Source organism: Oncorhynchus nerka, linkage group LG12 (assembly GCF_034236695.1).
Source record: "Oncorhynchus nerka isolate Pitt River linkage group LG12, Oner_Uvic_2.0, whole genome shotgun sequence".
In the NCBI taxonomy this organism is placed as follows: domain Eukaryota; kingdom Metazoa; phylum Chordata; class Actinopteri; order Salmoniformes; family Salmonidae; genus Oncorhynchus; species Oncorhynchus nerka.
The window spans coordinates 15,726,852-15,751,495 of record NC_088407.1 but is presented as its reverse complement, the minus strand read 5'-3'; the positions used below and the strand labels follow the sequence as shown (position 1 = coordinate 15,751,495).

Sequence of the window (24,644 nt, the reverse complement as noted above, 5' to 3'; positions counted from 1 at the left end):
TTAATAGTGGTCTCATAGGGGTCTCTGAGTTGTGGTCAGACTCGCTCAGGTGGAACAAACTTAAACTAGCACCTTTATTCAATGCTGATTTGAATGTCATTGAGAAAACAGACAAGTGTCAAAAATTTATTTTATCAAACATCCTTTCTGAATTGAAAAGTAATCCTCAAAGTAATCATCTAGTTTTTCAGAAGTATCTGTAATCTGATTACAATATTTTAGCTGGTAAAGTAACGGATTACAATTAGTTTTTTTGTTGTAATCCCTTACATGTAACAGATTACCAGTAATCTGTTACTCCCCAACCCTGACTCATGTATTATTGATGTTGATGCTAAAACGGAGACTGTGTCTGACATCCATGTCTGTCCGTCTGTGTTTCAGGTGAGAAGGGAGACACCTGCGTTAACTGTTTCTCCAGAGGCAACAGTGTCCCTGGAGCACGAGGCCCTCCCGGACCTCCTGGGTTCCCAGGTAAGACTGCACCCCTCTCACCTGGTCACTTATCTCTCTACCTGGTTCTGTATATCCTCACCTGGTAGGACCAAGTAGAGAGGAGATAACAGACAGCTGATTTGTCAATGTGCAGGCCACCGTAACACAATACTCTACATAACACCTCTCTCTCATCCTTCTCTCCTCTCACCTCCTCGTCTCCCTCTCACCTCCTCGTCTCCCTCTCTCCTCCCTCTCTCCTCCACCCTCAGGTGGACCTGGAGGACCAGGGGCTAAAGGTGACAGAGGATTCCCAGGCGGCCCAGGGCCCTCAGGTTCTTCTGTAAGTACTTATTGCTTTTAATTTCCTACTTCCTGTTTTCAAACCCCCACTTCCTGTTTTCAAACCCACACAATTCTAGGTACTATTGTTTTGAATGGTATTATTGTTCAACATAAGAACATTGGATTTAGCCCCACCTAGCTCATATTGACACTGGCTTGAAGCTGGTCTGAAACTGAGTCTACACTAATTTAGGGCCTGTTTCCTGGAGACCAATTAGAGAATCTCCATTGAAAATGCTTTTTAGTCTTGGATTAGGCTTAATCCGTGTCCTGGAAACTGTCCCTAAGTGTCTATAATAGCCTTGATAGAGTATCTAACTGACCCCTCCATCCTTCCATCTCTCTTTCCTGTATCCCGCTCTCTCCCCCAGGGTTTGCCCGGTCCCCAGGGTGCTCCTGGTTTCCCAGGAGAGAAGGGTGACCCAGGTGAGGCTACCGCTGTGAATGGGGTGAGCGGAGACAAGGGAGACACAGGGTTTCCAGGACCCGCTGGCCTGCCTGGTCTGGACGGAAGACCTGGTCGCGATGGAGGTCCTGGAGCTCCTGGAGCCAAAGGATCATCTGTGAGTAGCAATGTTTTCCTCTCTCTCCCCTTCATCCCTCCAGTTATCATCCCTCCCTCCCTTCATCCATCCAACTGTTCTTCACTCCCGCCATTTCTCCTTTACTCTATCCCTCTTTCCATCCATCCATCCATCCATCCCCTTATCTCTATCCCTCCATCTCTACCTCTATCCCTCCATCCAACCATCCATCCATCTATCCATTCATTCATCCATCCCCTTATATCTATCCCTCCATCTCTACCTCTATCCCTCCACCCAACCATCCATCTATCCATTCATTCATCCCTCCATCCCCTTACCTCTATCCCTCCATCCATCCAACCATCCATCCATCTTTCCATTCATTCATCCATTCGTCGCTTCAGCTTTTCTCTTTCCCTACATCCCTACCCCTACCTAGAGGTTAGAGCATTGGGCCAGTAACCAAAAGGTTACTAGATTGAATCCCCAAGCTGACAAGGTAAACATCTGTCATTCTGCCCCTGAGCAAGGCAGTTAATCCACTGTTTCCCAGACGCCGAAGACGTGGATGTCGATTATGGCAGTCCCCCGCACATTTCAGTTAAATACATACAGTTGTACAACTGCCTAGGTATCCCCCTTGCCCTTACCTCTATCCCTCCATCCAACCATCCATCCATCTCTCCCACAACATAGCATTCTATATTACCCTCCCTCTCTCTCTCTCTCTCTCTCTCTCTCTCTCTCTCTCTCTCTCTCTCTCTCTCACTCTCTGCAGGGATCTCTATTAGTGAAGGGTCAGCGAGGACCTCCAGGTGAGCCCGGTTTGCAGGGTCTCCCAGGTGACAGGGGTGCCACCGGATCCCCAGGCTTCGGCCCCCAGGGGCCCCCCGGAGAGAAGGGTGTCCAAGGTGTCTCAGGGAGAACGGGAACACCTGGAGCACCAGGTGAGATACGTTGGTTGATATTCTTGAAGACCAGAGATGTAGTAACTAAAATGTTGATAAAAGTGAGATACATTAACCTAAGATGTCCAGGGATGTTGTGTTAGTTGTTTTTGTTATCATACTTTTGCCATTAGCTTTGTCTGGCATCGACGACTACAACTGGTTACCATTAGATTTGTCTGGCATCGACGACTACAACTGGTTACCATTAGATTTGTCTGGCATCGACGACTACAACTGGTTACCATTAGATTTGTCTGGCATCGACGACTACAACTGGTTACCATTAGACTTGTCTGGCATCGACGACTACAACTGGTTACCATTAGATTTATCTGGCATCGACGACTACAACTGGTTACCATTAGATTTGTCTGGCATCGACGACTACAACTGGTTACCATTAGATTTGTCTGGCATCGACGACTACAACTGGTTACCATTAGATTTGTCTGGCATCGATGACTACAACTGGTTACCATTAGATTTGTCTGGCATCGACGACTACAACTGGTTACCATTAGATTTGTCTGGCATCGACGACTACAACTGGTTACCATTATCTTTGCCTGACATCGACGACAACAACTGGTTACCATTATCTTTGCCTGACATTGATGTCAACAACTGGTTACCATTATCTTTGCCTGACATCGACGACAACAACTGGTTACCATTATCTTTGCCTGACATCGACGACAACAACTGGTTACCATTATCTTTGCCTGACATTGATGTCAACAACTGCCGTTCTTCTATGACTACAACTCTTGTACCCCAACTCCCTAATCTCTGACCCTTGACCTCTGACCTGTAGGAGGTAAAGGGGAGCCGGGTCAGACGGTAGCAGAGAAGGGCCTCCCAGGACCCCGAGGACAGGATGGAGACCCCGGTCTACCTGGAAACCCAGGTAGATAACACCTGTACCTGCACAGGTCTATACTTACCTGGATAGATAAAACTGGTAGTTTAGCTTTCATCCAGAATGATGATGGAGGTAACAGACAGATGTTTGGTGTTGTTTGGGGGAATATTTGATGTAATTCTATGAGGTATACACAGTAGTGAACTGTTTAGTAGTAGTGTTGTAAATGTTTGCCAAAACTAAGTCTTCACTTCTGTGTCGACAGGTAACCCCGGCGGGCCAGGACAGCCCGGTTTCCCCGGGTCACCAGGTCCCAAGGGTGATCCCGGCCTCTCTGGCATCGGACTGCCAGGACCCCCCGGAGCTAAAGGTAAACACTAAATACCTGGACAGGTACAGTCTCACCTTTATGGTTATAATACGAACTCCAAGGTCCAGTTTCCCAGACACAGATTAAGCCTAGCCCTGGACTAAGAAGCGTTTTCAATTAAGAATCTCTATTGAACATGCTTTTTGGTCAAGGACTAGGCTTAAGGCCATGACAGATGCACAGGATGGAACAGCCACTCTTAGCACAGAGTTATTTTTGTTTTTTACAGAGGTGCCAAATAGATTAGTATACTTTTATCATTATCACTGACCTGTCATCTCACGTGTCCATGCCTGCAGGATTCCCTGGCTCATCTGGTTTGCCAGGTGGTCCCGGAGGTCCAGGTAGACCAGGTGTGGACGGGTTCCCCGGACAGCCAGGTGCACCTGGAGCTAAGGTACAACCCCACTACTGTAGATACAGACTAACTCTACTACTATAGATACAGACTAACTCTACTACTATAGATACAGACTAACTCTACTACTATAGATACAGACTAACTATACTACTATAGATACAGACTAACTCTACTTCTATAGATACAGACTAACTCTACTACTATAGATACAGACTAACTCTACTACTATAGATACAGACTAACTCTACTGCTATAGATACAGATTTACTCTACTGCTATATATACAGACTAACTCTACTACTATAGATACAGACTAACTCTACTACTATAGATACAGACTAACTCTACTACTATAGATACAGACTAACTCTACTGCTATAGATACAGATTAACTCTACTGCTATAGATACAGACTAACTCTACTACTATAGATACAGACTAACTCTACTACTATAGATACAGACTAACTCTACTACTATAGATACAGACTATCTCTACTACTATAGATACAGACTAACTCTACTACTATAGATACAGACTTTACTACTACTGCTATAGATACAGACTAACTCTACTACTATAGATACAGACTAACTCTACTACTATAGATACAGATTTACTCTACTGCTATATATACAGACTAACTCTACTACTATAGATACAGACTAACTCTACTGCTATAGATACAGATTTACTCTACTGCTATATATACAGACTAACTCTACTACTATAGATACAGACTAACTCTACTACTATAGATACAGACTAACTCTACTACTATAGATACAGACTTACTCTACTGCTGTAGATACAGACTAACTCTACTGCTATAGATACAGACTAACTCTACTGCTATAGATACAGATTTAGTCTACTGCTATATATACAGACTAACTCTACTACTATAGATACAGACTAACTCTACTACTATAGATACAGACTAACTCTACTACTATAGATACAGACTTACTCTACTGCTGTAGATACAGACTAACTCTACTGCTATAGATACAGACTAACTCTACTACTATAGATACAGACTAACTCTACTACTATAGATACAGACTAACTCTACTACTATAGATACAGACTAACTCTACTACTATAGATACAGACTAACTCTACTACTATAGATACAGATTTACTCTACTGCTATATATACAGACTAACTCTACTACTATAGATACAGACTAACTCTACTGCTATAGATACAGATTTACTCTACTGCTATATATACAGACTAACTCTACTACTATAGATACAGACTAACTCTACTACTATAGATACAGACTAACTCTACTGCTATAGATACAGACTAACTCTACTGCTATAGATACAGATTTACTCTACTGCTATATATACAGACTAACTCGACTACTATAGATACAGACTAACTCTACTACTATAGATACAGACTAACTCTACTACTATAGATACAGACTTACTCTACTGCTGTAGATACAGACTAACTCTACTGCTATAGATACAGACTAACTCTACTACTATAGATACAGACTAACTCTACTGCTATAGATACAGACTAACTCTACTACTATAGATACAGACTAACTCTACTACTATAGATACAGACTAACTCTACTACTATAGATACAGACTAACTCTACTACTATAGATACAGATTTACTCTACTGCTATATATACAGACTAACTCTACTACTATAGATACAGACTAACTCTACTGCTATAGATACAGATTTACTCTACTGCTATATATACAGACTAACTCTACTACTATAGATACAGACTAACTCTACTACTATAGATACAGACTAACTCTACTGCTATAGATACAGACTAACTCTACTGCTATAGATACAGATTTACTCTACTGCTATATATACAGACTAACTCTACTACTATAGATACAGACTAACTCTACTACTATAGATACAGACTTACTCTACTGCTGTAGATACAGACTAACTCTACTGCTATAGATACAGACTAACTCTACTACTATAGATACAGACTAACTCTACTACTATAGATACAGACTAACTCTACTGCTATAGATACAGACTAACTCTACTACTATAGATACAGATTAACTCTACTACTTTAGAGACAGACAACCAGGTGGACCCGGAGTTAAGTTGCTTACCACATCCCCACTACTGTATATGGACTTAATTACAGTCATTTACATGTACAGCTATGAGTATTCAAACTAGATAACATAGGATCAAGTGAAGGGTAACAGCAAGTTTAGACCTAGTTATCTGACAGACACAGTTGACTCTGTTAACATTTGTCTGTGTTTGTATATTCATTGAAGTTTTTCTTTGTGTGTGTGTGTGTGTGTGTGTGTGTGTGTGTGTGTGTGTGTGTGTGTGTGTGTGTGTGTGTGTGTGTGTGTGTGTGTGTGTGTGTGTGTGTGTGTGTGTGTGTGTGTGTGTGTGTGTGTGTGTGTGATAGGGAGAGCCAGGCTTTGGGCTGTCAGGTCCCCAGGGCTCACCAGGCTTCCCCGGAGATAAAGGATTACCTGGACCCAAAGGAGACTCTGGTTTCCCTGGCAACCCCGGCTTGCCAGGACGATCCGGCTTTGACGGCGGCCCTGGTGCCAAAGGTACGGTTCCAACTTCTGATGGCGTGGTCGGCTGGAGTGTAGCGCTTAGAAACGCTGACGTTGTGGGTTTGATTCCGAACACCTAATGTATACTGACTAAGTGTGTGTCAGTGGTTTCGAATTAAAGTATTTTTTAAGATGGCTATGTTATTATATAGTCTCTTCATACATCAACAATATCATACTATAATCTAGGCAAATTCTTTCTGTGATGATTTTTCCAGACACAGATTAAGCATCGTTCTAGACCTACAGCTCCAAATGATCCTCAGTCCAGATATAGAGTATTTTATTAGCTAGCTAGTTAGTTGGTATTGCTATATTGTGTGGTCTGTACCTGTCTGTCTGTCTCCCAGGTGACTCTGGTATCCCTGGTAGAACCGGAGATCGTGGCCCTCAAGGATTACCCTCCATCGGCTCTCAGGGTGTCCCCGGCCCTGTCGGACCCCCAGGACCTATTGGTGCTCCAGGTAAGCCTTATAACAACAAACAGAACAGAACTGACTTTTGACTAGCTGATTGATTAGAGATCGATAGTGTTTGAGTCTGATATTGAGATTAAGATTGCTAGCATTGATTGAGATTTGAGATTGATAGAGATGAATTCTGATATATATATTGATTGGAGATTGAGTGATAGAATTTGATTGAGAATTGGTGGCATTTACATGTGGTTGCAGCAGACCTTCTAGTATCACCATATTGTAGATGCAATGCTAAGAATTGTTATCATATTAAACTAAAGGAAAACCCATGTCATATGTATATCTATGCTGCATTTTAAAATACACAGTGAGCCTGTTGTTTTTACCAGGGTGTCTTGTGTTTGAGATGACTGAACATGTCCAGAATGGATTCACACAGTCACACAGTGTTATGTGCATGGTCACCCTAAGGACTGTTATATTAATGTTAATGATGTATCTCAGTGGGCTGGCTATGTGGTTCAAGCTATGTTGTCACACTAGTTATTAAGCAGGTAACGCCACCCCACTGCAAGGCTTTTAGGCCCCAAAGTGTTTGCAAACAGTTTGTAAGTGGTTCACCTGTAAAGGGTTTATTTGTTAAGCACTGAATGATGTCAACATGGCGATAGCATGTCTCTATGGGAGAGGAGATCCTGTCTCAGACAGATGCATTGTCAGTCAGCGACGGTAACCGTACCCTGATCTTGGGAGTTCACTCTTTCTTCGTCTTCTCACCTCACAACAATCTTTTTCTCTTCTTCTTTTGTGTGTTGTCGAAGTCTCTTTGGCGAATTCCACTTGTGTAGCTGTCAGCTATCACCCACCCACAACTTTCATGTATTTGTTCTCCTCACTCATTTGTTCTCCTAAACACAATGTACCTTTTCTGGTTCAAGCCAAAACCTCACAAATCACTTCACACTGTCCTCTACCTGGCTAGTACACAGAACAACTTACTAACCAGTCCCCTCCAACCAGGGCTCAGTTCTGAAGGCTCTTTCCTCATGTATGTCATGTTGGATAGACCTAGAGTATCACCCCCCCTTCCCCACATCTCTTTCTCATTCTCCGATCCACTCCATCCTTCCATCAGCTCCATTTTGAACATTTGCCCTGCTTACCTGCCGCTCTCTGAACTTTGACCTCAAGGCGAGAAAGGTATTGTATTGCAGCCTATCTGAACTAAAGTCTCTTTTTGGCAGCTGATTGGTTAATTGGTAGTGTATTTCTGTGTGATTGGTTGATTGGTTTAGGGACTGTACTTCTGTTCTGCATGACATTACTCCAGCTATGAGGTAATGATATACAATTAGGTTATTTTATTCTGGACTGACATATGTGACCTTTACAATGTGGTGAATAGTCATTAGATTCCACTAGCACTGCAAGTCAAACTCAAAAAGCTTTATTGTCCTCCAAGACAGAATTTTTTGTTGTTGTTGCATTTGACAAAATGTACTTTCTGTGATGTCATAGATGAGGGACAGATGCTGATCAGAAAGTGAGAATCTGTCCTGACACTGTCCTTGATTCTCGGCGTTGCAGGATACTCAGGCAACAATGGAGAGAAGGGAGACCCCGGTCTTCCTGGCCCGGGCATTACAGGGTTGCCAGGAGACAGAGGAAGTCCCGGTTTCCCCGGCAGCCCCGGGGGAGTTGGACCTCAGGGTAACCCCGGTGGCCCTGGCCGCGATGGAATACCTGGCCTGCCTGGTAAGATAACGTCATTTCTGATCTATGACAGCGTTTACCCAGGACCCCAAATCTGATAATTTGTTCAATTATTGGATCAGATCTTTTGCCAATAATTAGGCAAAAGATCAGAATCAGAGTTTACACAGACAGCCCAATTCGGATCTTTTGACCAATTAATGGCAAAAAATCGGATCTGATTGGTCAAAAGACCAATTAGTGGCATAAGATCGGAATTGGGCTGCCTGTGTAAACACAGCCTATATTGTCTGTTTCAGTCTCTGTCTGATTATCAATCTCTATCTGTGTTATGTATGTACGGATGGCCCAGTAAGATATTATTTTCAGTTTGACATCTCTGACTGACTATTTTACACGTCATGCTTGCTATTCTCCGACTACATCTTAAATGGAATCCATTGCCCTTTATAGTGCACTACTTTTGATAAGAGCCCTTGTCAAAAGTAGTGGGAATAGGTTGTCATTAGGGACGCATATTCTGACTTCCAGTAAAGACTCAAAGTAACCTGTGTTGATGGGAGGAGGCCAGTCAGATGATGTGTAATCTGTGTTGATGGGAGGAGGCCAGTCAGATGATGTGTAACCTAGTAATCTGTGTTGATGGGAGGAGGCCAGTCAGATGATATGTAATCTGTGTTGATGGGAGGAGGCCAGTCAGATGATGTGTAACCTGTGTTGATGGGAGGAGGCCAGTCAGAAGATGTGTTGATGGGAGGAGGCCAGTCAGATGATGTGTAACCTGTGTTGATGGGAGGAGGCCAGTCAGATGATGTGTAACCTGTGTTGATGGGAGGAGGCCAGTCAGATGATGTGTAACCTAATAATCTGTGTTGATGGGAGGAGGCCAGTCAGATGATGTGTAACCTGTGTTGGTGGGAGGAGGCCGGTCAGATGATGTGTAACCTGTGTTGATGGGAGGAGGCCAGTCAGATGATGTGTAACCTGTGTTGATGGGAGGAGGCCAGTCAGATGATGTGTAACCTGTGTTGATGGGAGGAGGCCAGTCAGATGATGTGTAACCTGTGTTGATGGGAGGAGGCCAGTCAGATGATGTGTAACCTGTGTTGATGGGAGGAGGCCAGTCAGATGATGTGTAACCTGTGTTGATGGGAGGAGGCCAGTCAGATGATGTGTAACCTGTGTTGATGGGAGGAGGCCAGTCAGATGATGTGTAACCTGTGTTGATGGGAGGAGGCCAGTCAGATGATGTGTAACCTGTGTTGATGGGAGGAGGCCAGTCAGATGATGTGTAACCTGTGTTGATGGGAGGAGGCCAGTCAGATGATGTGTTGATGGGAGGAGGCCAGTCAGATGATGTGTAACCTGTCTCCTCTCTCTCTAGTTTGTTTTTATTTTCTGTTTGATATGTTTGACTGTCTACATATTATGCTTCTTGCTCCATCTTTGACTTCCAGAAAAGTCCCCAACCTACCTCTCTTTCCAAAGTCCCCAACCTACCTCTCTTTCCAAAGTCCCCAACCTACCTCTCTTTCCAAAGTCCCCAACCTACCACTCTTTCCAAAGTCCCCAACCTACCTCTCTTTCCAAAGTCCCCAACCTACCTCTCTTTCCAAAGTCCCCAACCTACCTCTCTTTCCAAAGTCCCCAACCTACCTCTCTTTCCAAAGTCCCCAACCTACCTCTCTTTCCAAAGTTCCCAACCTACCTCTCTTTCCAAAGTCCCCAACCTACCTCTTTCCAAAGTCCCCAACCTACCTCTCTTTCCAAAGTCCCCAACCTACCTCTCTTTCCAAAGTCCCCAACCTACCTCTCTTTCCAAAGTCCCCAACCTACCTCTCTTTCCAAAGTCCCCAACCTACCTCTCTTCCCAAAGTCCCCAACCTACCTCTCTTTCCAAAGTCCCCAACCTACCTCTCTTTCCAAAGTCCCCAACCTACCTCTCTTTCCAAAGTCCCCAACCTACCTCTCTTTCCAAAGTCCACAACCTACCTCTCTTTCCAAAGTCCCCAACCTACCTCTCTTTCCAAAGTCCCAAACCTACCTCTCTTTCCAAAGTCCCCAACCTACCTCTCTTTCCAAAGTCCCCAACCTACCTCTCTTTCCAAAGTCCCCAACCTACCTCTCTTTCCAAAGTCCCCAACCTACCTCTCTTTCCAAAGTCCCCAACCTACCTCTCTTTCCAAAGTCCCCAACCTACCTCTCTGTCTTTCAACAGGTGGTAAAGGAGACATGGGTGTAATGGGAACTCCTGGATCTCTGGGAACCCCTGGCAACCCCGGAGGGCCCGGCTTCCCTGGACCTAAAGGCAGCTACACACACACACATGCACACACACACAAGCACACACCTAAAGGGACTGCTACTATATAGACCGTGGAGTCGTAGGACAGCAGTCGCAATAGATCCACATATGACCAAGATCACACAGATGCCAGGTCTTACAATCAAACAAACTAGTCCTAAACATCTGCTGCATTAGCTATAAGGAACCCCCACACACACATAAACACACACGTGTTAGTAATGTATGTGTCTCGGGTAATAGACCCTCTGACCCTGAGTGTCTCCTTCCTCCAGGTGACGATGGTTTCCCAGGGCGACCAGGTGGGACCGGCAGTCCAGGTCTGAAGGGAGACAGGGGAGACCCCGGTCTCGTAGGACTCCCCGGGCCCAGCAACTCTCCCCCTTCAATCAAGGGAGCCAAAGGAGATGCAGGAGAACCAGGTACTTCTGTTTGTTGGTCGGTCTTTCTGTCTATCTATCTATCTGCCATGATCATAATGACTATAAAATGCAGGATTTGAGTAAATAAAAGGGTGCCCAAAATGGTGCTCCGCTGGGCACTCCCATCACAAATCTAGGCACCTTTGCAAGCGTTATGAATGTCGAAGTTCTCCCCAGTGTAGAAGAAAGTCTTACACTCAGCATAGATGGATGCCCAACTCTTGTTTGATATGTTTACTGCTATTACTGAAACATGTCTAACCATCCTGTCTCTGTGCTGTGTAGGTTTGCGAGGTCAGCCGGGTCAGAAGGGTATTTCCGGTCTCCCTGGAGATGCTGGTATACCAGGACAGGATGGAAGACCTGGGTTACCTGGACCTCAAGGTATTGTAAAGTCATCCAATAGTACAGTCATCCTATAGTACAGTCATCCTATAGTAAAGTCATCCTATAATACAGTCATCCTATAGTAAAGTCATCCTATTGTAATCATCCTATAGTAGTCATCCTATAGTAGTCATCCTATAATAGTCATCCTATAGTACAGTCATCCTATAGTACAGTCATCCAATAGTACAGTCATCCTATACTACAGCCATCCTATAGTACAGTCATCCAATAGTACAGTCATCCAATAGTACAGGCATCCTATAGTAAAGTCATCCTATAATAGTCATCCTATTGTAATCATCCTATAGTAGTCATCCTATAGTAATCATCCTATAATAGTCATCCTATACTACAGTCATCCTATAGTACAGTCATCCTATAATAGTCATCCTATTGTAGTCATCCTATTGTAGTCATCCTATAGTAGTCATCCTATTGTAGTCATCCTATTGTAGTCATCCTATAGTAGTCATCCTATAGTAGTCATCCTATAATAGTCATCCTATAGTAGTCATCCTATAGTAGTCATCCTATAGTACAGTCATCATATAGTACAGTCATCATATAGTACAGTCATCCTACCTAGAGATCTTACTTGATAATGTTTCCTGTTGACTTCAATGTGCCGTTCAGATATTAATTATTTCATTATTAGTGTCTTGCATCTTCAGAAATGCCTAACCAACATGGGCTTATACAATACAAGCATTTCGCTACACTCGCACTAACATCTGCTAACCATGTGTATGTGACAAATAAAATTTGATTTGATTTTATACAATACCTATGTCTAAAGTTGTCATTGAGCACCAGAATGTTCTCCATAACGTCCTCTACTGAACAGTCACTCCTAACATTCTCTTTCCGTTGTGCTCAGGTCCCAAACGAGACCTCTAATGTCATGTATTGATTATTTACCATTCCTTACGTAATATCTTCAGGTCCCAAAGGAGACATGGGTATCCCTGGAGGCTCAGGCTCACCAGGAAGCCAAGGACTTAAAGGCAACATGGGAGAGATGGGCTTCCCAGGTGGGTGTCAGCCAGCTGATAACCTCATATCCCCACCATCACGTTCTATACCCTCATACCATCACCATCATGTTGTATAACCTCATATCATCACCATCACCATCATGTTCTATAACCTCATATCATCACCATCACCATCATGTTCTATAACCTCATATCATCACCATCATGTTCTATAACCTCATATCATCACCATCATGTTCTATAACATCATATCATCACCATCACCATCATGTTCTATAACCTCATATCATCACCATCATGTTCTATAACCTCATATCATCACCATCATGTTCTATAACCTCGTATCATCACCATCACCATCATGTTCTATAACCTCATATCATCACCATCATGTTCTATAACCTCATATCATCACCATCACCATCATGTTCTATAACATCATATCATCACCATCACCATCATGTTCTATAACCTCATATCATCACCATCATGTTCTATAACCTCATATCATCACCATCATGTTCTATAACCTCATATCATCACCATCACCATCATGTTCTATAACCTCATATCATCACCATCACCATCACGTTATATAACCTCATATCATCACCATCACCATCATGTTCTATAACCTCATATCATCACCATCATGTTCTATAACCTCATATCATCACCATCATGTTCTATAACCTCATATCATCACCATCATGTTCTATAACCTCATATCATCACCATCACCATCATGTTCTATAACCTCATATCATCACCATCATGTTCTATAACCTCATATCATCACCATCATGTTATATAACCTCATATCATCACCATCACCATCATGTTCTATAACCTCATATCATCACCATCACCATCATGTTCTATAACCTCATATCATCACCATCATGTTCTATAACCTCATATCATCACCATCATGTTCTATAACCTCATATCATCACCATCACCATCATGTTCTATAACCTCATATCATCACCATCATGTTCTATAACCTCATATCATCACCATCACCATCATGTTATATAACCTCATATCATCACCATCACCATCATGTTCTATAACCTCATATCATCACCATCACCATCACGTTATATAACCTCATATCATCACCATCACCATCATGTTCTATAACCTCATATCATCACCTTCACCATCATGTTCTATAACCTCATATCATCACCATCACCAACATGTTCTATAACATCATATCATCACCATCATGTTATATAACCTCATATCAACACCATCACCATCACCATCATGTTATATAACCTCATCATCACCATCATGTTCTATAACCTCATATCATCACCATCATGTTCTATAACCTCTTATCATCACCATCACCATCATGTTCTATAACCTCATATCATCACCATCATGTTCTATAACCTCATATCATCACCATCATGTTCTATAACCTCATATCATCACCATCATGTTCTATAACCTCATATCATCACCATCATGTTCTATAACCTCATATCATCACCATCATGTTCTATAACCTCATATCATCACCATCATGTTCTATAACCTCATATCATCACCATCACCATCGTGTTATATAACCTCATATCATCACCATCACCATCATGTTCTATAACCTCATATCATCACCATCACCATCCTGTTCTATAACCTCATATCATCACCATCATGTTCTATAACCTCATATCATCACCATCATGTTCTATAACCTCATATCATCACCATCACCATCATGTTCTATAACCTCATATCATCACCATCATGTTATATAACCTCATATCATCACCATCATGTTATATAACCTCATATCATCACCATCACCATCATGTTCTATAACCTCATATCATCACCATCACCATCATGTTCTATAATCTCATATCATCACCATCATGTTCTATAACCTCATATCATCACCATCATGTTCTATAACCTCATATCATCACCATCATGTTATATAACCTCATATCATCACCATCACCATCATGTTCTATAACCTCATATCATCACCATCATGTTCTATAACCTCATATCATCACCATCATGTTATATAACATCATATCATCACCATCACCATCATGTTCTATAACCTCATATCATCACCATCATGTTCTATAACCTCATATCATCACCATCATGTTATATAACCTCATATCATCACCATCACCATCATGTTATATAACCTCATATCATCACCATCATGTTCTATAACCTCTTATCATCACCATCATGTTCTATAACCTCATATCATCACCATCATGTTCTATAACCTCATATCATCACCATCACCATCACGTTCTATAACCTCATATCATCACCATCATGTTCTATAACCTCATACCATCACCATCATGTTCTATAACCTCATATCATCACCATCATGTTCTATAACCTCATATCATCACCATCATGTTATATAACCTCATATCATCACCATCACCATCATGTTCTATAACCTCATATCATCACCATCACCATCATGTTCTATAACCTCATATCATCACCATCATGTTCTATAACCTCATATCATCACCATCATGTTCTATAACCTCATATCATCACCATCATGTTCTATAACCTCATATCATCACCATCATGTTATATAACATCATACCATCACCATCACCATCATGTTCTATAACCTCATATCATCACCATCATGTTCTATAACCTCATATCATCACCATCATGTTCTATAACCTCATATCATCACCATCATGTTATATACCCTCATATCATCACCATCATGTTATATAACCTCATATCATCACCATCACCATCATGTTCTATAACCTCATACCATCACCATCATGTTCTATAACCTCATATCATCACCATCATGTTCTATAACCTCATATCATCACCATCATGTTATATAACCTCATATCATCACCATCATGTTCTATAACCTCTTATCATCACCATCATGTTCTATAACCTCTTATCATCACCATCATGTTCTATAACCTCATATCATCACCATCATGTTCTATAACCTCATATCATCACCATCACCATCACGTTCTATAACCTCATATCATCACCATCATGTTCTATAACCTCATATCATCACCATCATGTTCTATAACCTCATATCATCACCATCATGTTCTATAACCTCATATCATCACCATCACGTTGTATAACCTCATATCATCACCATCATGTTCTATAACCTCATGTCATCACCATCACCATCATGTTCTATAACCTCATATCATCACCATCATGTTCTATAACCTCATATCATCACCATCACCATCATGTTATATAACCTCATATCATCACCATCACCATCATGTTATATAACCTCATATCATCACCATCACCATCATGTTATATAACCTCATATCATCACCATCATAGTTGGAGTGTTGTGAATGAACTCTATTTGGCCAACTGCGCTAATCTTATTGTCCATTTATGATGATGTCACAGGACCCACAGGAGCGAAAGGAACTCCAGGTCAGCTAGGTCGGTCAGGCGTACCCGGTAGTTCAGGAGCACCAGGGTTCCCCGGAGCTAAAGGAGACCCAGGTTCCCCCGGATTTGGTGCCACAGGAGCTACAGGTCCCAAGGTACGGAAATGACTTTAGAACCATCTAGAACCGCATAGAACCACGGGTTCCTTTATGCTTGAATCTTTATCTCTCCATGTTTAGATTAGTTATTTAAGTATTTTGTAGTGAACTGTCGACTCAATATGATTGAGATGTGTAATATATAGAAAAGTGCTATATTGATGATGTTGTTATCTTTATTATCAGTAGTTGTAGAGCTAGTACTGTTAGTTTTACTTTCAATATTAGAGAAATGACTGTTCTCTATCTATAATGTAACTTTATTCCTCTCTCTCTCTCTCACACACACACTCTCACACTCATACGCTCTCACATACTCTCACACACACACTCTCACACTCATACGCTCTCACATACTCTCACACACAGGGTGAGCCTGGTCGGTCGGGATTCCCCGGACAAAATGGAGTGAAAGGAACTCCCGGAACACCAGGGCTTCCAGGGTTTCCCGGTGGCCCCGGAGCCAAAGGCGACCCCGGCCTCCCAGGATTCCAAGGTACGCTTCCGGTAACTAACGGTTCTGGTGCTAACCACCAGTGCTGGACAGTGGAAAAACCAGGAATAGTGTCTTCATGTAAAACCCATCTACCTGTGTCATTAAGTCTGTCCGTCTGTCTTTACGGTAATTCATTTAGGTTCTCCCGGTATTCCCGGGCCTAAGGGTCTGGACGGTACCCCTGGTAACCCCGGTCTCGCCGGAGGCCCCGGGCGACCAGGAGAGAATGGCCGTGCCGGATCACCTGGGTTCCCAGGCGACAAGGGTCAGGCAGGTCGCGACGGAATCCCTGGACCAGCGGGAGTCAAAGGAGACCAAGGTAGGTGGCGTAGTCACACGAGAAAACTACATTACCCATGATACAGTTCTCATCACTGAGTTGTGCGTGTCATGGTGGTATTACGCAGAAAGGCCATGTACTTGTATAATGGTATGACTATTCTCTTGCAAATCTCTTTGAAAATGAAGATTCTTCCAAAATGTGTTATATAATAGTTGGATGTCTATTGGACATATTGGATGTCTATTGGACATATTGGATGTCTATTGGACATATTGGATGTCTCAATCTCACTCCTCTTTTTTTCCATGATCTTCCTCTCTTCCAGGTCTTTCTGGTTTCGGCGGCCCAGGTTCTCCTGGTCTCCCAGGGTCACCAGGTGAGAGTCACACTACTGGATTGTACCCACCATACAGACACCATACACACTGTACACACCATACAGACACCATACACACTGTACACACCATACAGACACCATACACACTGTACACACCATACAGACACCATACACACTGTACACACCATACAGACACCATACACACTGTACACACCATACAGACACCATACACACTGACAGACACCATACACACTGTACACACCATACAGACACCATACACACTGTACACACCATACAGACACCATACACACTGTACACATCATACAGACACAATAAACACAGCATACACACACCACACACACCATGCACACCACAACACTCTACTACTAATACTACTACTACTACTACTACTACTACTACTACTACTACTACTACTACTACTACTACTATTACTACTACTACTACTACTACTACTACTATTACTACTACTTCTACTACTATTACTACTACTACTACTACATTTTACTATTTACATTTACATTTAAGTCATTTAGCAGACTACTACTATCACTACTTACAGACGCTCTTATCCAGAGCGACTTACAAATTGGTGCTTTCACCTTATGACATCCAGTGGAACAGCCACTTTACAATAGTGCATCTAGGTCTTTTAAGGGGGAGGGGAGAAAGATTACTTTATCCTATCCTAGGTATTCCTTAAAGAGGTGGGGTTTCAGGTGTCTCCGGAAGGTGGTGATTGACTCCGCTGTCCTGGCGTCGTGAGGGAGTTTGTTCCACCATTGGGGGGCCAGAGCAGCGAACAGTTTTGACTGGGCTGAGCGGGAACTGTACTTCCTCAGTGGTAGGGAGGCGAGCAGGCCAGAGGTGGATGAACGCAGTGCCCTTGTTTGGGTGTAGGGCCTGATCAGAGCCTGGAGGTAGTGAGGTGCCGTTCCCTCACAGCTCCGTAGGCAAGCACCATGGTCTTGTAGCGGATGCGAGCTTCAACTGGAAGCCAGTGGAGAGAGCGGAGGAGCGGGGTGACGTGAGAGAACTTGGGAAGGTTGAACACCAGACGGGCTGCGGCGTTCTGGATGAGTTGTAGGGTTTAATGGCACAGGCAGGGAGCCCAGCCAACAGCGAGTTGCAGTAATCCAGACGGGAGATGACAAGTGCCTGGATTAGGACCTGCGCCGCTTCCTGTGTGAGGCAGGGTCGTACTCTGCGGATGTTGTAGAGCATGAACCTACAGGAACGGGCCACCGCCTTGATGTTATTTGAGAACGACAGGGTGTTGTCCAGGATCACGCCAAGGTTCTTAGCGCTCTGGGACGAGGACACAATGGAGTTGTCAACCGTGATGGCGAGATCATGGAACGGGCAGTCCTTCCCGGGAGGAAGAGCAGCTCCGTCTTGCCGAGGTTCAGCTTGAGGTGATGATCCGTCATCCACACTGATATGTCTGCCAGACATGCAGAGATGCGATTCGCCACCTGGTCGTCAGAAGGGGGAAAGGAGAAGATTAATTGTGTGTCGTCTGCATAGCAATGATAGGAGAGACCATGTGAGGTTATGACAGAGCCAAGTGACTTGGTGTATAGCGAGAATAGGAGAGGGCCTAGAACAGAGCCCTGGGGGACACCAGTGGTGAGAGCACGTGGTGAGGAGACGGATTCTCGCCACGCCACCTGGTAGGAGCGACCTGTCAGGTAGGACGCAATCCAAGCGTGGGCCGCGCCGGAGATGCCCAACTCGGAGAGGGTGGAGAGGAGGATCTGATGGTTCACAGTATCGAAGGCAGCCGATAGGTCTAGAAGGATGAGAGCAGAGGAGAGAGAGTTAGCTTTAGCAGTGCGGAGCGCCTCCGTGATACAGAGAAGAGCAGTCTCAGTTGAATGACTAGTCTTGAAACCTGACTGATTTGGATCAAGAAGGTCATTCTGAGAGAGATAGCGGGAGAGCTGGCCAAGGACGGCACGTTCAAGAGTTTTGGAGAGAAAAGAAAGAAGGGATACTGGTCTGTAGTTGTTGACATCGGAGGGATCGAGTGTAGGTTTTTTCAGAAGGGGTGCAACTCTCGCTCTCTTGAAGACGGGAGGGACGTAGCCAGCGGTCAGGGATGAGTTGATGAGCGAGGTGAGGTAAGGGAGAAGGTCACCGGAGATGGTCTGGAGAAGAGAGGAGGGGATAGGGTCAAGCGGGCAGGTTGTTGGGCGGCCGGCCGTCACAAGACGCGAGATGTCATCTGGAGAGAGAGGGAGAAAGAGGTAAGAGCACAGGGTAGGGCAGTGTGAGCAGAACCAGCGGTGTCGTTTGACTTAGCAAACGAGGATCGGATGTCGTCGACCTTCTTTTCAAAATGGTTGACGAAGTCATCTGCAGAGAGGGAGGAGGGGGAGGGGGAGGAGGATTCAAGAGGGAGGAGAAGGTGGCAAAGAGCTTCCTAGGGTTAGAGGCAGATGCTTGGAATTTAGAGTGGTAGAAAGTGGCTTTAGCAGCAGAGACAGAGGAGGAAAATGTAGAGAGGAGGGAGTGAAAGGATGCCAGGTCCGCAGGGAGGCGAGTTTTCCTCCATTTCCGCTCGGCTGCCCGGAGCCCTGTTCTGTGAGCTCGCAATGAGTCGTCGAGCCACGGAGCGGGAGGGGAGGACCGAGCCGGCCTGGAGGATAGGGGACATAGAGAGTCAAAGGATGCAGAAAGGGAGGAGAGGAGGGTTGAGGAGGCAGAATCAGGAGATAGGTTGGAGAAGGTTTGAGCAGAGGGAAGAGATGATAGGATGGAAGAGGAGAGAGTAGCGGGGGAGAGAGAGCGAAGGTTGGGACGGCGCGATACCATCCGAGTAGGGGCAGTGTGGGAAGTGTTGGATGAGAGCGAGAGGGAAAAGGATACAAGGTAGTGGTCGGAGACTTGGAGGGGAGTTGCAATGAGGTTAGTGGAGGAACAGCATCTAGTAAAGATGAGGTCGAGCGTATTGCCTGCCTTGTGAGTAGGGGGGGAAGGTGAGAAGGTGAGGTCAAAAGAGGAGAGGAGTGGAAAGAAGGAGGCAGAGAGGAATGAGTCAAAGGTAGACGTGGGGAGGTTAAAGTCGCCCAGAACTGTGAGAGGTGAGCCGTCCTCAGGAAAGGAGCTTATCAAGGCATCAAGCTCATTGATGAACTCTCCGAGGGAACCTGGAGGGCGATAAATGATAAGGATGTTAAGCTTGAAAGGGCTGGTAACTGTGACAGCATGGAATTCAAAGGAGGCGATAGACAGATGGGTAAGGGGAGAAAGAGAGAATGACCACTTGGGAGAGATGAGGATCCGGTGCCACCACCCCGCTGACCAGAAGCTCTCGGGGTGTGCGAGAGCACGTGGGCGGACGAAGAGAGAGCAGTAGGAGTAGCGGTGTTGTCTGTGGTGATCCATGTTTCCGTCAGAGCCAAGAAGTCGAAGGACTGGAGGGAGGCATAGGCTGAGATGAACTCTGCCTTGTTGGCCGCAGATCGGCAGTTCCAGAGGCTACCGGAGACCTGGAACTCCACGTGGGTCGTGCGCGCTGGGACCACCAGATTAGGGTGGCTGCGGCCATGCGGTGTGGAGCGTTTGTATGGTCTGTGCAGAGAGGAGAGAACAGGGATAGACAGACACATAGTTGACAGGCTAGAGAAGAGGCTACGCTAATGCAGAGGAGATTGGAATGACAAGTGGACTACACGTCTCGAATGTTCAGAAAGTTAAGCTTACGTAGCAAGAATCTAATTGACTAAAATGATTAAAATGATAGAGTACTGCTGGGGTAGGCTAGCTGCGTTGTTGACACTACCCTAATCAAGTCGTACCGTTGAGTGTGAAGTTTCTACAATGCTGCTTATCGGGAGCTAGCTGGCTAGCTAGCAGTGTTGGTTACGTTACGTTGCGTTAGGAGAACGACAATAGCTGGCTAGCTAACCTAGAAAATCGCTCTAGACTACACAATTATCTTTGAAACAAAGACGGCTATGTAGCTATGTAGCTAGCTACGATCAAACAAATCACACCGTTGGGACTGTAATGAAATGAAATGAAAAAGTGATACTACCTGTGGAGCGACGCGGAATGCGACCGGAATGCGAAAGTTCTATTCAGTAGACGTTGGCTGGCTATTGGCTAGCTAGGAGTGTCTCCTACGTTAAGGACGACAAAATAGCTGGCTAGCTAACCTCGGTGAATTAAGATAATCACTCTAAGACTACACACTCTAAACTACACAATTATCTTGGATACGAAGACAGCAAAGACAACTATGTAGCTATCTAATACTACACTAATCAAGTCGTTGGTTGAGTGTGATAGTTACTACAGTGCTACGGTAGCCGGTGAACGTATGCTAGCTGGCTAGCTGCTAGGCAGATAGGAGGGCGACGAAATACGATAATAACGCAATTATCACTCTAAGAATCCACACTCTAATCTACTACTACTACTACTACTACTACTATTACTACTACTTCTACTACTATTACTACTACTACTACTACTACTACAACTACTACTATTACTACTACTACTACTACTATTACTACTACTACTTCTACTACTACTACTACTACTACTACTACTACTACTACTACTACTACTACTACTACTACTACTACTACTACTACTACTACTACTACTACTACTACTACTACTACTACTACTACTACTACTACTACTACTACTACCACTCTACTACTACTACTACTACTACTACTACTACCACTACTACTACTACCACTACTACTACTACTAACCACCACCACTACCACTACTACCACCACTACCACTACTACTAATACTACTGCTCTACTACTACTACTACCTACTACTACTACTACTACTACTACACTCTACTGCTACTACTACTACTACTACTACTACTACTACACCACTACTACTACTACTACTACTACTACTACTACTACTACTACTACTACTACTACTACTCTACTACTACTACTACTACTACTACTACTACTACTACTTCTACTACTACTACTACTACTACTACTACTACTACTACTACTTCTACTACTACTACTACTACTACTACTACTACTACTACTACTACTACTACTACTACTACTACTACAACGCTACATCGGCCAACATCCTTCAATCAACACTTCTCCTCCACAACACGAAATGTTCAATGTTTCAGGTTCTCTGGATTTCTATTGTATATACTGTATAATGTCTGTATAATGTTTGTATTCCGTCTGTACTCTGTCTTTACAATTTGTCTATTGCTGGCAGCACCAATTCACTTAGTCAATTTCCAGGTATGTGTAAAAATGTACTTGGCTATTTAAAGTGATTTTGATTCTGAAATGACCCTGTGTGGTTGCCGTCTGTCCCCTCCAGGTGCTAAGGGAGATTTTGGCGCCCCTGGTCTTCCAGGTAACCCTGGGTTCCCCGGTCAGAAGGGAGAGATGGGCTTCCCCGGCCAACCTGGGTCCCCCGGGAGCATCGGGCCCCCTGGTGCCACAGGTGTGGCCCTCCAGGGGCCAAAGGGTAACAGTGGATCCCCCGGCCCCCCTGGAAGAGGAGGTATATTATGAATCGATCACTCCATCACCTGATAGCCAACGTTGCTACCTGCTTTTCTGGCCATTTTGAAGTGTAGAACCTCCTGGTTGGAGTGTATGTAATAGTTGGCAGCAATTACAGCCTTGAGTCTTCTTGGTATGACGCTACAAGCTTGGCACACCTGTAGTTGGGGAGTTTCTCCCATTCGTCTCTGCAGATCCTCTCAAGCTCTGTCAAGTTGGATGGGGAGTGTCGCTGCACAGCTATTTTCAGGTCTCTCCAGAGATGTTCAATCAGGTTCAAGGACATTCAGAGACTTGTCTTGAAGCCACTCCTGCATTTTCTTGGCTGTGTGCTTCGTGTCGCTGTCCTGTTGGAAGGTGAACCTTCACTCCAGTCTGAGATCTTCAGCACTCTGGAGCAGGTTTTCATCAAGGATCTCTCTGTGCTTTGCTCTGTTAATCTTTTCCTCAACCCTGACTAGTCTCCCAGTCCCTGATGCTGAAAAACATCCCCACAGCATGATGCTGCCACCACCATGCTTCACCGTAGGGATGGTGCCAGGTTTCCTCCAGACGTGACGCTTGACATTCAGGCCAAAGACTTCAATCTTGGTTTCATCAGTGTGACTAAAAGGGGATTTCTATAGGTCTATAATCCTCTATGACAGCGGTATTCAACTCTGACCCTACGAGGTCCGGAGCCTGCTGGTTTTCTGTTCCATCCGATCATTAATTGCACACACCTTGGTGTCCCAGGTCTAAATTAGTCCCTGATTAGAGGGGAACAATGAAAACACAAAGTGGATCTGGCTTCCAGGTCCAGAGTTGAGTTTCAGGGGTCTATAGCATCCTATTCGATTTCCTCAAATCACTATCTCCTTACCACCTATAGCTGTCAATCGGAAAGATGCAACAAATTCCATCATTTGGTGTTTTGTTTGACCTGTGGTGGAAACCGTCTCAGACGCCGCTCCAAACTCTCTCAGAAGTGTTGAGATCTGTTGACTGAGACGGCCATTTCATATGTTTTACATCGTTGTTCAGGCTCATGAAACCATTCAATGACCGGTTGTGTCCTGTGGATGGCGCTATTGACCATCCTATGGGGGCATAGCCATGGTAGCCAAACTAATGGCCTGCCCAGCATTTTTATACATGACGCTAAGCATGATGGGATGTTGATTGCTTAAATAACTCAGGGATCACACCTGTGTGGAAGCACCTGCTTTCAATATACTTTGTATCCCTCATTTTCCATTGTTTAGGTAGTTACCTGTATTCACTTTACATTAATAATATCATATCAAGCTTTATTGAGCCCAGTACTACTAGCCCAGCTCGGTGTGTGACTAGCGTCATCCCCATATAGTGTTGAGCGCGATGACGTGTACTTCCTGTTTCCTGTGGCTTGACTCCACCCCCTGTGGTGTGGCCCCACCCCCTCTGCTGACACGCGTGTCAGTGACCAGGTCCCTCAAGTCAGAGTTCATGTACCAGGCTTCTGTCCTACTGCATGTTGGTCTCCTGACCAAGAACAACATTTAGAACTCTTTCATCTCACTGTGACCCTGTTCTGGAAAACAAATCTAGAACCTTAGAACACACAGTGCAGTCAAAGTGTTGCCGAATGATCTTGGATCTCTTGATTTTGATTTGTTAAATTACTTTCTTCCCTTAATTTCTGATCATGCCTTTTTTAGTCCTGCTAATCTCAGTTTTCCTCTGA

At 44.1% G+C, this 24,644-nt stretch overlaps 1 protein-coding gene across 1 annotated transcript in view; it reads left to right on the top strand.

Annotated features, from left to right (window-relative positions):
• Positions 1–24,644, top strand: part of LOC115118108 (collagen alpha-5(IV) chain-like) — a 123,071-nt gene that overhangs the window by 69,780 nt on the left and 28,647 nt on the right. Inside the window, exons 20-38 of the mRNA XM_065025280.1 lie at positions 385–474; positions 708–778; positions 1,152–1,343; positions 2,086–2,254; positions 3,072–3,164; positions 3,385–3,489; positions 3,789–3,886; positions 6,287–6,437; positions 6,794–6,907; positions 8,450–8,617; positions 10,794–10,883; positions 11,156–11,302; positions 11,588–11,686; positions 12,634–12,723; positions 16,129–16,268; positions 16,641–16,767; positions 16,907–17,086; positions 17,376–17,426; positions 22,752–22,937. Coding sequence (XP_064881352.1) covers positions 385–474; positions 708–778; positions 1,152–1,343; positions 2,086–2,254; positions 3,072–3,164; positions 3,385–3,489; positions 3,789–3,886; positions 6,287–6,437; positions 6,794–6,907; positions 8,450–8,617; positions 10,794–10,883; positions 11,156–11,302; positions 11,588–11,686; positions 12,634–12,723; positions 16,129–16,268; positions 16,641–16,767; positions 16,907–17,086; positions 17,376–17,426; positions 22,752–22,937 — 2,361 coding nt within the window. The remainder of the gene's footprint in view (positions 1–384; positions 475–707; positions 779–1,151; positions 1,344–2,085; positions 2,255–3,071; positions 3,165–3,384; positions 3,490–3,788; positions 3,887–6,286; positions 6,438–6,793; positions 6,908–8,449; positions 8,618–10,793; positions 10,884–11,155; positions 11,303–11,587; positions 11,687–12,633; positions 12,724–16,128; positions 16,269–16,640; positions 16,768–16,906; positions 17,087–17,375; positions 17,427–22,751; positions 22,938–24,644) is intronic.